Below are 17616 nucleotides of genomic sequence, written 5' to 3'. Positions count from 1 at the left end.
GGATCAGGTCTTACTTAGATTACTTACAGTGTGGAAACAGGCCCTTCAGCCCAACAAGTCCACTCTGACCCGCCAATGCGCAAACCACCCATACCTCTACATTTACCCCTTTCACCTAACACTATGGGCAATTTAGCGTGGCCAATTCACCTGACCTGCACATCTTTGGACTGTGGGAGGAAACCAGAGCACCTGGAGGAAACCCATGCAGACACAGGACGAATGTGCAAACTCCACACAGTCAATCGCCTGAGGCGAGAATTGAACCCAGGTCTCTGGCGCTGTGAGGCAGCAGTGCTAACCACTGTGCCACCGTGCCACCCACACTGTCTTGAACCCAAAATTTTAAGACTCACAGATCAGTGTGCTACAGCCAATGTCTATAATGATAGTATTGTCATAACTTCTTGCTCCGTGTGAGATCTGTTACTAGTGGATGATTATTACTGATTTGGAGTTATCAGTACTTGATTTTATTACCTTTGACTGGTCATGAAGACCATAGGATGTTTGGAGCACACATAGACCATTTGAATCTGGTCTAATTTCTCTCTCTCTAATTTTCTTTCAATTCCCATCATTGCTTTAAAACATCCTCTGCATGTGAGTGGAGTCAGCAAATCTACTTAAGTGATCAAAGGAAATGAAAGATTTGCATTTATATATGGCCTTTCACACTAGATGTCTCAGAGTGAGTTATTATTAATTTGGTACTTTTTTTGAAGAGTAGTAAATGAACTCATGGCTGATTTAATTATGTTCAAATCCCACTTTTCTGCCTTTTCCCCACATCCTTCATCCCCTTACTGATTAAAAATCTATCCCAGTCTTTAAGCAGCCTCAACAGACTTCCGCAGTAAAGAATTCCACAGATCTTCTCCCAGAGAAAAAATTCCTCCTCATCTTTGTTAAATAAGTGGCCTATTATCCTGAAATCTTAAATGGGTGACCCTTTATGTGTGATTCTGACACTGGGTATGAATCCCTCAATCAAATCGCAAAGGCCAGATTATCCAGTCATTGCCAGAAGAGAATTGTTTAAGACAATGGTGGGATTTGAAAGAAAATTAGAGGGAAACCTCTTCACTCAGTTATTAAAATGTGCAACTCAAGTCAACAAGGAGGGTTTGAAGTAAAGCATAGATTCATTTAAGATAAAACAGATTAACTGTGCAAGCCAGAAAGAAATTGATGGTTCTGCTAATAGTTCTAGGTGAGGTGGGAAGGGAGAGGCTGGAGTGGAGATAAACACTAATATTAACTGGTCTGAATGACCGAATTCTACGCAACAAATGCCAAATCTAAAGGCAAACATTAAAAAAAACAAATAGTTCAGTAATAGGATGCAAAACAATTCTCAAATTAGATCAAAGTGTTCCTAAATTCTTCCAGTGGCATAATTCCTTAATGACTTGCTTTTTTAGGTCATTAATTCATAACTCAGCAGTGGGAGAAAGAAATTTGCTCTTAGGTTTCTGCTGTTGTCCCTCTGGCAGTACTCAACCTGCAGAGATATAGGAGTGAGCCTGGTAACTTGTTATTTCCTTATGGTCTGGAAATTAATAAGCCTTCTCAAATGGAATGGCCTCATAAAATGAATACAAAGAAAACTTGCTTATTAGCTTTTATAGTGGCCCTCCAATTTTCTGGGTACTTTCTGAAAAGATAACTAAATTGTATATATATGCCCCCGCTGACTGTAAACACATAGTGGCATTCAAGTGATCTTTGAAGAAAATATTTTAAAATTGCCTATCTCAACCAAATACCTCATAGTCAATCCATCAAGTTTATATACTGTCAAATTGAGGTGTTTCACACCAGAGAATATTCGGGAATTTACATTTTGAATTTAAACAAAATTTCAATTGAAAAGAGGGTTTGCTTTGGAAAACTTTTTAAACTGTGTTTCTTTGTTCGCATGTTTGTGTACTAATCTGCTTTCTCATGGGGAATATCAATTGTTACATTGAATTGGTGCACTTAAACTTCACAGCTGCCAAAATGTGAGAGTACAAAAAGTACTAAGAGGAGATATCAAGTAGAAGCTCTCCATCCTGCACTCATCAGAACTTGGAAGCAAGAAACAGACTTGAATAAAGGAACTCACTTTATTCATCAAGAAGAGGGTCCTCATTGGCTGGGCCATCATTGACCTGAAGATGCAGTAACTATTAATCTTAATTCTCAGACCAATCAGGTAGATTCCGATTGGTCACAGTGTTGTCATGGCGATGTAGTAGTGATTAACTGTCTCCATTATCCCTTTTCTTAAAAAAAATGCTCATTGCGTAAATTCCTTTTGCCTACAGAGGATCTTTGTATTTACATATGTAGCTTCCAGCATATGAAAATGTATCATATTGAATGCCCAGCTGATGATCTTAATTTGGTTTCTGGTGTAACGCTCAGCACAGGGAGAAAGTGAGGACTGCAGATGCTGGAAATCAGAGTCAAGTCTGTGATGGTGGAAAAGCACAGCAGGTCATGCAGCATCCGAGAAGCAGGAGAATCAACGTTTCGGGCATAAGCCCTTCATCAGGAATTTCTGATGAAGGGCTCATGCCCGAAACGTCGATTCTCCTGCTTCTTGGATGCTGCATGACCTGCTGTGCTTTTCCAGCACCACACTCTTGAATTGTAACTCTCAGCACAGTCTGGATTATTTAATAAATGATTCTAACAGCAGAATCATTTCTGATCTGCTTTCTGAGGCTAGCAAGTATAGGCTGGTTGAGCATGATCGAAGCACAGGCACCAAGCAGCTTAAGATGAGAGCTCACTACCACATTCTCTCTGGCAATTAGAGATGGGAAATAAATGTTCACCCAGCCAGTGATGCCTATGTCCCATGAGACAATAAAAAAATGATGGTTGCTCTGAATGGTCAACAGGACGTGCTGTTTAATATAGTTCATGGCACTAAAACTCCTACCACACATTATTCATTTGTGTGGTAGACAAAGCATCCTTTTAGCTTGACAGCACATCCTGTTAATGGAGAACACCACTTATGGATTTATTACATGAAGCAGCTAGCTTTACCTATTGTTCAAGCTTCCAGGATAATCTGAGGTAATATGGGTGCCGTTCATGGCCAATACTCCCGTTAATTCTTCTTTTGGTGTGCATTCCTAAAAGACCTATGACTGAACGTCAATGCTTTGACAGACTTTTTAGTGTATGTGGATCCTTGGAGGAACCTTGGACCAGTTGCACTGCTCAGAGCCAAATGTGGTAAAAATAATCTTTTCCTAAATTTTCATGATACACAGGTGATTTGATTAGATATCTGTTGTCACATAAGTTTGTATCAATATGCCCTATCAAGTTTACACAATGAGCAAATGGCTAGGGTCCTATTTACGAGGTTGCCAATAAGATTGATCATATAAGTGTGGAACTACAGAAATCTCAACATGTATGTTGACCAGTGAATGCAGGCTTTTGGTGGATAGTGTTGAGAATTCATTGTCAGACTTCTCAACCAACACACTGAGGAAAGGAAAGTCACTTGATTGTTCCATTTCAAATGATAAATTTGAGGGCAGCATGAAGTTTAATAAACTATGCAAAGAAATTATTTGATGCAGCTGCAGATTCAAATATCACCAGAATGGAATCTACATATTTAACATATACAAGTGGTAGCAAATTAGTAGTCTTTCCATCAAAGATGCATTTCTCATGGTAACCATCAAGATCTTAGCAAAGTCTGGCCCTAAAGAGGATCCCATGACAACATCATCCATTTGGGTGTGCATGGTATCATTGTAACTTAACTCAACTGCACAAGTTTCAAAGTTCATAAGTTTGATGAACTTTGTAATCTATATGTACCACCAGTGTCTGAATCTATGACATAATGACATGGTGCAAATGTCAATAGTTTCTTTGAGTGTTATGTTGGTAAATAAGCAAGCAGTATTAAAAGAGTACATGGACATGCTATTGCCCTCAATATGGAAATTGTGTAATAGTCATAGCAATTATGAAGGAATCCTTCACGGAGTACATGGAAAACTCAATGACATCTGGTTGTAAAAGCTCCCACAACCATTTGGCCAACTCATGCTGTGCAGAGCCAATTGTAGATAGAAGAGGGTATAGAGACAGTGCTTTTGTGTGTCTTTGGTAGACTGTACATAGTGGATACAGTAAGCCATGAGGACGAATCCTAAGGTTACCATACTTACAGAAGTCCACCAGGAAACACCAGCATTTGTATGGTCTTCTAGATACAAACTTAGAACTGTCATTGCGCACAGCGTAGTGATGAAATCACATTTGTTGAGTATGACTACTTCATGTCCTTTGTCAGGTTCACATATTTGTACTAGGGAATTTACCTTGAGATTCTGCAATGCTACTGGCCATTCTCATGGTGCGTGAAAATGTTTTCAGTAGGTGTTCCATAATATGCAACCCATTAAGAAGAGTCAAGAACTGAAAGAATGAACTGTGAGAAAAAATGCACAGGCATGTTCAAAAATAATGAAATTAAATTATTTGTTTAAAAAAACCTACCTTTGTTTAAGATGTAGGAAATGGCTTCATCTCCCAATGTATCATACAATGGTACCACCACCATGGAGTAGGTGTAACAGGCCTGTTCAATAATAACCCACTAAAGTGGGTGGGAGAGTATTTAACATTAGAAATGCATGCTCAGCTACATCAACATTCAGTTGACTGATTACATGGTTAAATATTTAAACTACAATCTGTTAGGCATGTAGTTACCCCTTCTGGAGCAAGTTGGATGGGTTGATCATAGACTCAGAGGTCAATTTAACAACTACACTAAAAATACAAAAACTAACATTTAAATATAGTTACAAATCATTCAGGTACAGACCAATGAAGAGCAAACTGAACATAGAAGGCAACTGTGGTCAGGATTTTTCCTATTAAAATTATACCTGTGCAGAATCACTAAACTGTGGTAGCAATGTTCTTGTCATTGGGACAAATTCTAAATAGATCAAGAGAAAATACTAATCATTGTTAAAAGGAAATAAGACCAAAGGTTTTGGTTTACATCTTCCACTCATTAGAGCTAGGACACAAGGAACAGAATTGAACAAAGGAACTCAATTCTATACAGCATGAGAAAAGGCTGCTGATTCGTTGGGCTATCACTGACATGAAGATACAAGAATAGTCGCAGAATCCAACAGTAGAATCACATTTCATGATGGTAATTTAGATTAGATTAGATTATATTACATTACAGTGTGGAAACAGGCCCTTCGACCCAACAAGTCCACACTGACCCGCCGAACCTCAACCCACCCGCCGAACCTCAACCCACCCATACCCCTACATTTACCCCTTACCTAACACTACAGGCAATTTAGCATGGCCAATTCACCTGACCTGCACATCTTTGGATGGTGGGAGGAAACCTCCCACCCGGCAGACACGGGGAGAACGTGCAAACTCCACACAGTCAGTCGCCTGAGGCGGGAATTGAACCCGGGTCTCAGGCGCTGTGAGGCAGCAGTGCTAACCACTGTGCCACCATACTGCCCACGTTGTGAATGAGACTGTGCTAAGAGTTAAACTGGAAACCAATTTAAGATCACCATTCAGGCTCACATTGTGATGCATGTCTGCGTCAGAAGCTACATATTTAAATACATAATATCCTGTTTTAGGTAGGTAAAAAGAATTTATACATGCATTTTTTAAAACAAAAAGGCATAAAGAAGACAGTCAAACTCTATGGCAACACTGCGACCAACCAGAATCCATCCAGACCTGGTCTGAGAATGAAGATTAAGAACTGTTGAAGAACAGTTAACTCTCCTTGTTGTATCTCCATGTTAATGATGTTCCAGCCAATCAGTACCCTCTCTCGTGCTGTATAAAATGGTGTTCCATTATTCAAATCTATTTCTTGTGCATATCATCTCATGAATGCAGGATGAAACTCAAAGTCTTAACTTCTTTTAGAAATGTCTAAGTTCTATACTACCAAGAAAATGCAATATTTTGGAATAATTATTCTGCACAATGTATTCAGGAAATGTAGGAGCAAATACATTTGGGCACAGTCACTTAATATCACTTCACCAGCTATTCATCTATTGATAAAAAGGTAGTGACCATAATTCCCTACTGTGAAGATGGATATGTGCTGATTAAGCCAATTTTCCACAGTTGGATAAAGTGAGGCTACAATGTTTACTACATAATCTCCTTTAAGTTTGACATTAAATGAGAAATCAGGGTAAGTGTTACGGCTGCTCACTCTTTCTCAGAGTTTGTTAGGACTGTTGCTCAGATGGTTGAGACCCAAAATGTTCAATAGTTCAATATCAACCATAAATTCAAGGCAATTCAAGATTGAAAGGAGATTAATGGAGCCCTTCAAAGAGGTCAATTTATCTGTCTGATCCCAAGCATATTCTTCCAGTTTCATATTGTGAGGGAAGGAGGGAGAGAGAAGGATAAGATCTGGTGGGTTTCAAACATGCTTTTTTTTCAGAACTGTAAGCTGTCCCTCTAGACTTTTGGAATTATGTGGGTCAGCTGTCTATTTCCAGACTTTTAATGGATTACTTTCTAGTGAAGCTTTTATATATATATATATATATATATATATAAAATGTCTCATACCTGACACTTTAGGAACAGATAATAAAGACTATTAAATATATTTGTATGTCATGCGTCAAAAGTGTGATAAACATCCATGTACTTTAGATTCACACATGATAATGGTGATGTGGTGTGGTGGTACTATTACTGGACTGGTAATTCAGGCTAATTCTATGGGGACACTGCTTCAAATCCCACTATGGTAAATGTGAAATTTGAATTCAATAAAACCTGGCATTAAAAATTCTAGTCTTTTTTGGATAAAACCCATCTCATTTATTAATGTCATTTAAGGAAGGGAACCTTCCAACCTTACCCAGTCTGGTTACTCCAGAGCCCCATGAAGAGGAGAAATCTAAATTACCCTCTGAAAAGCCACTCAGTTCAAAGACAATTTGAGATGTGCCACAAACGCCAGCTTGCCAATGATGTCCATATACCACGTAACAACAAAGAAAAGCTACATATTTCAAGAATAAGCTCCAAAATAAAAAATACTTACTTCTGGTCTGTTCTGTGCAAATATTCCTACAAATTGGTTATTCCCTGGTCTGTACCCTCGTGTGAATAATCCTGAACCCACATGTTCTGCTCTGGATATAACCTAAAAGCCAATGTAAGGAACATGAATGCAAACCATTTAATTTTCCTGTTTGGTAATGTGACTATTTACACAGAAAAGAAAAACTACATCAGTAAGATTTAAATCCTCAAAAACATGATGGTACTATTATCCCAGGATCCAAATTATTTTTAATTTATGTGGTAGAACACAATGATTTGTTTGCAGCGTATGGTTTACAAAGCATGCAAAGGAAGAATTAGACTTTATAATACATTTCATGAATGGAAAATGATTGAGAGTCCCATTTCTTTCAATCAATAATATATCAATTGTATTATTTAAAGACTGAGAAGGCTAAAAGCAAATCATAACATTTCTACTTCAACCATTTGACCAGAGAATAGATTTCATATCACTTTTAAAATAGACTTCAGTTGCCTAGACCCCAACCTTCAGAATTTCCTCCATAAACATCACCTCCCTTAGCTTCTTTGCAACCCTTCTCAAAGCTTATCTCCCTGACCAAGCTTCTCATTACCTGTACTAATATTCTTTTGTAGCTGAAAATGTGTTGCTGGAAAAGTGCAGCAGGTCAGGCAGCATCCAAGGAGCAGGAGAATCGACGTTTCGGGCATGAGCCCTTCTTCAGGAATCCTGAAGAAGGGCTCATGCCCGAAACGTCGATTCTCCTGCTCCTTGGATGCTGCCTGACCTGCTGCACTTTTCCAGCAACACATTTTCAGCTCTGATCTCCAGCATCTGCAGTCCTCACTTTCTCCTCGAATATTCTTTTGTAGCTTAGTTTCAAATTTTGGCTGATAACATTTTTATGAAGTTCTTGGACAATATATTTTAAAGGTAAATGAATGTGAGTTGTTGTAGCAGTAGTATGGAGCCCAAGAATTCAGACAACACTCTAAATCAAGACCTCAGTTTTTAAATAGTTCTCACACAGGACATGAGTGCTTGCTGTCTGGGTCAGCATGTGCCCCAACCCTACTTTCTCTTCTCAAGTATAATTCAGGATGGCAACATTCAATTCTAGCCTATCCAGTGACACCGACCTGATGCAAAAGAATAAAGAAAAACTGAAATATTATGGTTTGAATTCATGGTCACGACTATGTTTTATATTCTCCAGCACTCACAATAAAACCTAGTTGGACTTAAGCAGGTGCGAGGGTGGGTGATGTTCTAGAGTTGGAGGGTGGCAGTGTGAAGGAAAGGAAAAATAGGGCTAGAAGCTGACTCAGGTTGCTTGTAACCTCCTTCAGTCTCAGTCATTATTTGCAGAGGGAAAAGGAATCATTGGCAATGGTACGGAGCTTGTGGCTAGGGCAAAGAATGTCCAAATAGCTCTCACAAAGTTTAGCTGAAGTCAATTATAGCTAACCCAAGATAGAAGAATGTTAAAAATCACACAACACCAGGGGTACAGTCCAACAGGTTTATTTGGAAGTACTCTCTTTCGGAGCATTGCTCCTTCATCAGGTATCGTGGAACAGGATCATAAGAGACAGAATTTATAGCAAAAGATTACAGTGTCATGCAACTGATGCCATATATTGAACAAACCTAGATTTCATCTTTTAGAATGGGTTGCAGGTTTCGTTTCATTAATATGTAAATACCAGAACTTCTTTCAAGTCACATTCTTGAGATAATTTAAGGTTTTATAAAAAAAACAGGTGACATCTCAGCTCAGACAATACGTTAAAGGTGTGAGGTTAAAGTCTGTCTGTATCCCAACCTGGAGTCAGACTGGTTCTATTTCCAAAGCAGGAGTTCATAAAATGTTATATGGATTAACTAATACAATATATCTGCAAATATAATACACACACACACACAAACAAACACACACACACAGACACACACACAGACACACACAGACACACACACAGACACACACACAGACACACACACAGACACACACACAGACACAAACACACAAACAAACACACACACACACACACACATACACACACACATACACACACACAAACACACACACAAACACACACAGAATTTGCATTTGCAGGTACATTCTATTTTGCTCAAAAAGTGCACAATCTGCAGGCAGTCAATCTATGTAATACTTTATAAATTCCTACTTTGGAAACACAACCAGTCTGTCTCAAGATTGGGATACAAATAGACTTTAACCTCACACCTTTACCGTATTGTCTGAGCTGAGATGTCACCTGTTTTTATATAAAACCTCAAGTTTATCTTGAGAATGTGACTTGAAAGAAGTTCTGGGAATTATACATTAATGGACCAAAACCTGCAACCCATTCTAAAAAAAAAGACTTAACAGCGATCTAGGTTTGTTCAATATATTGTTTCAGTTGCATGACACTGTAATCTTGCTATAAATTCTGTGTCTTATGATCCTGCTTCAAAGCTACCTGATGAAGGTACAGCACTCTGAAAGCTAGTTATTCCAATCAGTTGAATTATAACCTGGTGTTGTGATTTTTAACTTTACCTACCCCAGTCCAACACTGGCACCTCCACATCAAAGATATAAGAAAGCAGTCTTACAACAAAGGTATTGGAGACATCAGGGAGGTAGAGCTAGCTAGAATCATAGAGATGTACAGCATGGAAATAGACCCTTTAGTCCAAGTCAGTCATGCCAACCAGATATCCTAACCTAATTTAGTCCCATTTGCCAGCACTTGGCCCATATCCTTCTAAATCCTTCCTATTCATATACCCATCCAGATGCCTTTTAAATGCTGCAGTAGTACCAGCCTCCACCAGTTCCTCTGGCCGCTCATTCCATACACGCACCACCTTCTGCATGAACAACACTGCCCCTTAGGTCCCTTTTATTATCTTTCCCCTCTCACCCTAAATCCATGCCCTCTAGTTCCGGATTCCTCCACCGCAGGAAAAGACTTTCTCTGTGATCCTATCCATGCCCCTCATGATTTATAAGGTCACCCCTCAGCCTACAATGCTCCAATGAATACAGCCTCAGCTTATTCAACCTCTCCCTTCAGCTCAAATCCTCCAACCCTGGCAACATCCTTGTAAATCTTTTCTGAACCCTTTCAAGTTTCACAACATCCTTCCAATAGGAAGGAGACCAGAAGTGCATGCTATATTCCAAAAGTGGCCTAACCAATGTTCTGTACAGCCACAACGCCACCCAACTCCTGTACTCAATACTCTCACCAATAGAAGAAAGCATAACAAATGCCTTCTTCACTATCCTACCTAACTGCAACTCCAATTTCAAGGAGCTATGAACCTGCACTCCAAGGTCTCAGACTCCCCAGGACCGTACCATTAAGTGTATAAGTCCTGCTAAGATTTGCTTTCCCAAAATGCAGCACCTCACATTTATCTAAATTAAACTCCATCTGCCTCTCCTCAGCTCATTGGCCCATTTGATCAAGATCCCATTGTAATCTGAGGTAACCTTCTTCGCTGTCCACTACACCTCCAATTTTGGTGTCATCTACAAACTTACTAACTAAACCTCATGCTCACATCCAAATTATTTATATAAATGACAAAAAGTAGTGGATCCCGCACCAATCCTTGGGCACTCCACTGGTCACAGGCCTCCAGTCTGAAAAGCAATCCTCCATCACCACCCTCTGTTTTCTACAGTTGAGCCAATTTTGTATCCAAATGGCTAGTTCTCCCTTTATTCCATGAGATCAATCTTCCTAACCAATCTCCCATGAGGAAACCTTGTCAAACGCCTTACTGAAGTCGATATTGATCACGTCCACTGCTCTGTCCCCATCAATTCTCTTTGTTACTTCTTCAAAAAACTCAATCAAGTTCATGATACGTGATTTCCCACGCACAAAGCCATGCTGACTATCTCTAATTAGTCCTTGCCTTTCCAAATACATGTACATTCTGTCCCTCAGGATTCCCTCCAACAATTCCCACGACCGATGTCAGGTCCACCGGTCTGTAGTTCCCTGGCTTTACTTTACCATCTTTCTTAAAAGAGTGGTACCACATTAGCCATCCTCCATTCTTCCAGCACCTCACCTGTGACTATCAATGATACAAATATCTCAGCAATGGGCCCAGCAATCACTTCCCTACCTTCCCACAGAATTCTAGAGTACACTTGATCAGATCCTGGGGATTTATCCACTTTTATGTGTTTCAAGACATCCAACACTTCCTTCTCTGTAATATGGACATTTTTCATGATGTCACCATCCATTTCCCCACATTTTATATATTTTTCATGTCCTTCTCCACAGTAAACCTTGATGCAAAATATTCATTTAGTATCTCCCCCATCTCTTGCAGCTCCACACATAGGCTGCCTTGCTGATCTTTGAGGGGCCCTATTCTCTTCAGAGTTATTCTTTTGTCCTTAATGTATTTGTATCCTTTGGATTCTCCTTAACCCCATTTGCCAAAGCTATCTCATGTTCCCTTTTTGCCCTCCTGATCTCCCTCTTAAATATACTCCTACTGCTTTTATATTCCTCTAAGGATTCACTCGATTTCTCCTGTGTATACCTGATATATGCTTCCCTTTTTTCTTCACCAAACGCTCAATTTCTCTAGTCATCCAGCATTCCCTACCCTCACCAGCCTTTCCTTTCACCCTAACAGGAATATACGGTCTCTGGACTCTCGTTATCCTATTTCTGAAGGCTTCCCCCATTTTCCAGCTGTCCTTTTATCTGCAAACATCTGCGCCCAACCAGCTTTTGAAAGTTCTTGCCGAACACCATCAAGATTAACCTTCATTTAGTAAAGTTTTATTAAAGTACACATTAAATTTTGACTCCACATTTTCTGATGGCATTGAAGGGCCAAGGATAGATCTTTAGGAGACTCTAGAGGCAAGAGTGCTAGGATGGTTTGAGAAACTAATTCCAGAGTTACTCCAGTTTAGGACTGATTCAGAATGAAACTACTTCAGATGTTCAGTAGCAGACAGTCACAAAAGGAGAATCAGTTTATGATTTTAAAACAATCCAGTATACAGATTGGTTATTCCTGTCAAAAACTTCTGATGGATCACCAAACAGCTCCAATTCAATTTCCAAAAAAGAAATTGTGGGAAAGGATCAGCTGGTGTGGCAAAAAAGAAATTATGGGAAAGGATTAGCTGGTGTGGCAGCATGTATGGACAGGTCAGCGTTAACATTTTGGGTTCAGTTACCCTGTAAGCGGAAAATATGCCCCGCAGTCAACAGATTTCCTCAAACCTTTTAGGCCAAACAATACCTGGCCCTAACTTACCCATTAAAGTTTTCAGATCTTGGATTTCCATATATGATTAGATTAGATTACTTACAGTGTGGAAACAGGCCCTTCGACCCAACAAGCCCACACCAACCCACCGAAGCGCAACCCACCCATACCCCTTCACCTAACACTACGGGCAACTTAGCATGGCCAATTCACCTGACCTGCACATCTTTGGACTGTGGGAGGAAACCGGAGCACCCGGAGGAAACCCACGCAGACACGGGGAGAATGTGCAAACTCCACACAGTCAGTCGCCTGAGGCGGGAATTGAACCCGGATCTCTGGCGCTGTGAGGCAGCAGTGCTAACCACTGTGCCACCGTGCCACCCTAATATCTATTAATACCCTCGCAGAATAAAGAACAAAAATTACTTACTTCTCGGTAGGATATCCACTCGTAAGGCTGATTTGGGCTCCTTGACCCCAAACAAGGACCATTACCTTTAAAGCAAAGATCAAAAAGCAAACATCAATTCTCAGTTTGAACCATTATAATACACTTTGATGGAACAAGTTGATTAAAAATAATTCACAGGGATTTAAAGGTGATAAACTAAATGATCCATCTAGATCGCTTTTGCAAAAGCAGAATTTCTGAGTGATAACCAGTCTGGTCTGTTTTACTATACGAAAATACTATATTAATGTAAGTTCTTATTGTATGTTAATTTTAAGGCCAAGTTGTGTTTTCCCAACACATACACTTCCACATGCTGACTCGATTTGACAAGAGCATGTAAACAGACATCAGAGGATCTGTGATACAAATCATGGATTATCTTTTCAAATGACAAATCTGTAGCTTTGGTATTAGAAGCAAACAATGATGACAGGGATAAAACAATTGAATATTACAATTCACAATGAAGACATGCAGCCCATTCAGTTCATAGCTTTTTCTCCCAGCTTCCACCCCATACCTCACTTCTTGTCTCATCCACCCTATAATGTGCTCAGCATTCCTTTAAATATATCCAAACTTTCCAACTAATAAGCTTAGTTTCTCTTCCAAAAAAAAAGTCAAAGAATTTTGCTTCAATGATAGAATGTGGAATTCTTTGTTATAAACCTCTTTGAAAACAAACATCTCCCAATCTCCCTTTTAATTGTTTGTGATTACTATAATTTTGTGCCCCAGTTGTAAGTGGAGGTCATCACCATTTCACATCAGTTGTAACACTGAAGACTCCATACCTAGTTCTTGTCAGAATTCAACAGCACATTCTTCAAAATGAAGAGAACTACAGAGTGAGCTGAAAATGAAGGGAGTGGGCTGGGAGGGGAAAGAGAAAGAGGAAACAAAAAAATTGCATCGCTAGAATAGGACTTTCAACAAACTGGACAGCAAATGCTCATTGCTGTTAAGTCACTCAATATTTTGGTTTGGGGCTAATGACCAAGACTTGGGCAGAAAGAGTATATGGTCCAACTTTGCAAAATTCAGAACTGTACTAAGGAATAAGGATAATGGGAGACTTCAGGATGACATAGACACTGGTGAAATGGGAAAAATGCACTAAGGATGAAATTTAAGTAGCAAATTGTAAAGGCTTTGGTAAGAAGAATGTGCATAGGAAATTATGAGCTAATTGGCATACTTTTGAAGTGGCAATACTGCGTAGATGTGTACCTACACAAACTTTTGAAGATGAGAACAGGTTGAAAGATTGTCTCACAAAAATAAAAGAAACGAGATTCTTGGCCTAATTAATAAAAGCAAAGATTACAAAAAAAGACATGAAGTTAGGGTTAATCTTTAACTAAAAAAAACTGAATAAATCTCTGTGGGAATTGTTGTTATCAGCAATCACTTGCTAACAAATATGATTGTCCACATAGGAAAATTGTGTCACTGGTCATAGTTTCTGCGGGTCCTTATGGATCCTAGATCCGCATCGCCAACCACACATTTGGAAGGTTTTTAGGGAGATGGAAGTGGACCGTGGCCTGGAGATCATTGGCATTCCTTTATCCAGTTCCTTTTCTGTGCTTCCTTTTGTTGACAGGGGTTCTCAACTACTGAGAAAGGATCTCTCAGGAGTTGATGTTTATTTTGCATTTCTTGAGGGAAGCCTTCAAGGAGTCTTTGAGCTTTTTCCTTTCCCTCCTCTTGTCAGAGTGCCTTCCTTGAGCGAGGTGAAGATGATTTACTTGGGTAGTCGGATCTCAGGCATCCCAAGCACATAGCCAGTCCTTCGCACTTGGTTTTGGATGATAGTGACCTTGATTCAGGCGCGATTGGCTGCTTCAAGGAGGCTGATGTTAGTTCACCTGTCCTCCAGCTGTTGCAGTGAATCCATCTCAAACAGCATTGAAGGTACTGAAAGGGTCTCGAGCTGCCATTTATATGTAGTCCAGGTTTCTGAGTCAGACAGAAGAATCGGAGGATCAGAGAGTGGAATCATAGAATCCCTACAGTGTGGAAACAGGCCTTTCAGCCCAACAAATCCACACTGACACTCCGAAGAGTATCACATTCCCCATTCTGGTACATTTACCCCTGACTAATGCACCTAACCTAACCTGAAGTGAATGGGCAATTCAGCATGGCCAATTCAACTAACCTGCACATCTTTGGATTGTGGGAGGAAACCAGGTCACCAGCAGGAAACCCACGCAGACACAGAGAGAATGTGCAAACTCCACACAGACAGTTGCCCAAGGCTGGAATTGAACCTGGATCCCTGGTGCTGTGAGGCAGCAGTGCTAACCACTGAGCCATTGTGCCACCCCTAGTATGACTGCCTAATACTCAAGTATCTTGGTATCAGCATGGACCAGGTTTTTGAAAAACTCACATTCTTAGACATTCAAATGTGGCACCCACAGACTGGATGTGAAGTTGAATCTCCATGCCAATGTCAGCCTTGAACAAGAGGTAGATTCCCAGGTAGGAGAAATATCCCATGTTTAGGAGGATTTCTCTGTTGATCTTAACGGAGGGTGGAGCAGAACCTGACTTGGTTGGTAAAGGACTCAGGTCTTCTTGAGGTTGAGGCTGAGACCAATTCTTCAGTATAATTCCGCAGAGGCCTTAAGCAAGGCTTGAAGATCCTCTTCTAAGAGAGTAGAGATGACGTTGTGACCACATGAAGTTCAATGAGCGAGGTTAGTGTTGTTATCTTCTTAGATTGCAACCAACTGGAGGTTGAAAAGCTTTCTGTCCAACATGTAGTCAATGTCCACACCACTGGGAAATTTGTTCACGACAAGAAGAAGAATGGTGGCGATGAAGATGGAGAAAAGGGTGGAGGTGATGACACATCCAAGCTTGATCTCAAAGGATTCTGTCATTTTACTGTCGGTGAGGGCTGTCACTGACATGTTGCCATGGAGAAGACGGAGGATGTTGATGAATTTCACTGACATCTGAGTCTTTGACTCAGTCTTCCAAAGGACCTCCCAACTGACAGAGCCTTGGTCAGATCGAGGAAGGCCACGTAGAATGGTTGGTGTCGTTCCTGGCATTTCTCTTGGAGTTGCCGAGCAGTGAAAATGAAATCCATATTGGGAGAATTGGGAGAAGGTGCCTAGTGCAAATTCAAGCGATGATCTTCCATTGATGGAGAGTGGGGAATTTCCTTAGTAGTTCCCACAGTCCACTTTGTGTAGATGGTGGTGATGACTGTATCCCTGTGAACAACAAGGTTTTCTTCATTGTTCCAGATTTTCAGGAATGACAACTAAACTCTGCTCCTGGAGTTTGAATATCTCTATTAGAATCCCGCCTACTCCTGCAACTTATCCATTCTTCACATGTCTCAGAGGCTTCAACCTCTACCACACTACATGAGAATCCAAGATTATCTTGGATGGTAGATTACCATAAGACAATCAGACATAGGAGCAGAAATCAGGCCATTCAGCCCATCAGGTCTTCTCCACCCTACAATCATGGCTGATAAGTTCCTCAATCCCATTTTCCCACTTTCTCCCCACAACCCTTGATACTCAAGAACCTATCAATCTCAGTCTTAAATACAGTCAATGACCTGGCCTCCACAGCCTTCTGTGGCAATGAATTCCATTGATTCACCACTCTCTGGCTGAAGAAGTTTCTCCATTGTAAAAGGTCTTCCCTTTATTCTAAGGCTATGCCCTCAGGTCCTAGTCTCTCCTATCAATGGAAACATCTTCCCAATATCTACTCTGTCCAGGTCATTCAGTATATTTCAATTCAATTCCCTTCATCCTTCTAAACTCCATTGAGTATAAACCCAGAGTCCTCAAACATTCCTCATATGTTAAGTTTTTCATTCCTGGGACCATTCTTGTGAACCTCCTCTGAACATGCTCCAGGGCCAGTACATCCTTCCTGAGATATGGGGCCCAAAACTGCGCACAATATAGAGCAACCTCCATTATCTGAACATCAATTATCTGAAAAATCGGATTTTCCAAACAGGATATGAAGGTCCCGTGAAACCATTACAACAAAGTGGTGTTACCAACAATGGTGCGACGACTGCATCTTTTGTTTACAGAAGAGGGTAAATGAGGGTTACCTGCGCTGAAGAAGATGTGCAAGCATTGCAGCAAAGAGGTGTTAATGACATTGGTGCACCATCTCAGTCAGTCAATTGTAGCAGTGTTAAATTAATTTTAACACAAAAATGACTGACATGCTGAAGGATTTAAAATACATGACAAAATCAGTGGTGTTTTCATTTCCTCTACGACTTTGTTCCAGGTTCGTATATGGTAAAACTGATCGAGTTTGTTTTATGTACTTACCATATCTGTGAAGAGAAAGCAGGCCGCAGTGATAATTGAACAGAAAAGCGAGATTTTACAGCGTCTGGATCGTGGTGAAAAGGCATCAAAGATTGCACAGTACAACATTGGGATAGCGACAGCATCTGACATCAGGCAAGCAAGACCGGCGATTGAGAAATTAATCAGCCGAAGTGACACCTCAAATGCTTTAAAAATAAAATCCACGAAGCCAGCAAAGGATGAGTAACTTGACCAAGCTGTACTTTTGTGGTTTGCAAAGCAGCATGAAAGGGAATTCCCGTATCTGGCCCCAGCGAATCATTGGGCTGGTTATCATTGGGCTGGTTATAGTGCTTCAAACATCATCATGGCATTAGGCACCTCAGCATTCTTGGAGTGCAGAAGTCCATAGATGGCAGCACTGTGGAAGGCAACAGCCAGAAACTGCAATCCATTATTCATGAAGGAAAGTATGAAAC

General features: G+C 40.3%; 1 protein-coding gene across 5 annotated transcripts in view; it reads right to left on the bottom strand.

Annotated features, from left to right (window-relative positions):
- Nucleotides 1–17616, bottom strand: part of acsl1a (acyl-CoA synthetase long chain family member 1a) — a 175459-nt gene that overhangs the window by 45806 nt on the left and 112037 nt on the right. For all 5 annotated transcript variants that reach the window (XM_043705803.2, XM_043705794.2, XM_087973477.1 and 2 more), the window contains 3 exons: nucleotides 12798–12862; nucleotides 7109–7210; nucleotides 4528–4627 (listed from right to left, as the gene is read on the bottom strand). In XM_043705803.2, coding sequence (XP_043561738.1) covers nucleotides 4528–4627; nucleotides 7109–7210; nucleotides 12798–12862 — 267 coding nt within the window. The remainder of the gene's footprint in view (nucleotides 1–4527; nucleotides 4628–7108; nucleotides 7211–12797; nucleotides 12863–17616) is intronic.

This window comes from Chiloscyllium plagiosum, unplaced genomic scaffold, assembly GCF_037043375.1.
Source record: "Chiloscyllium plagiosum isolate Xiang-an unplaced genomic scaffold, Cpla_swu_hap1 HiC_scaffold_2, whole genome shotgun sequence".
NCBI classification, from domain to species: Eukaryota; Metazoa; Chordata; class Chondrichthyes; order Orectolobiformes; family Hemiscylliidae; genus Chiloscyllium; species Chiloscyllium plagiosum.
The sequence above is the reverse complement of the archived record's forward strand: the minus strand, read 5'-3'. Positions and strand labels throughout refer to the sequence as shown.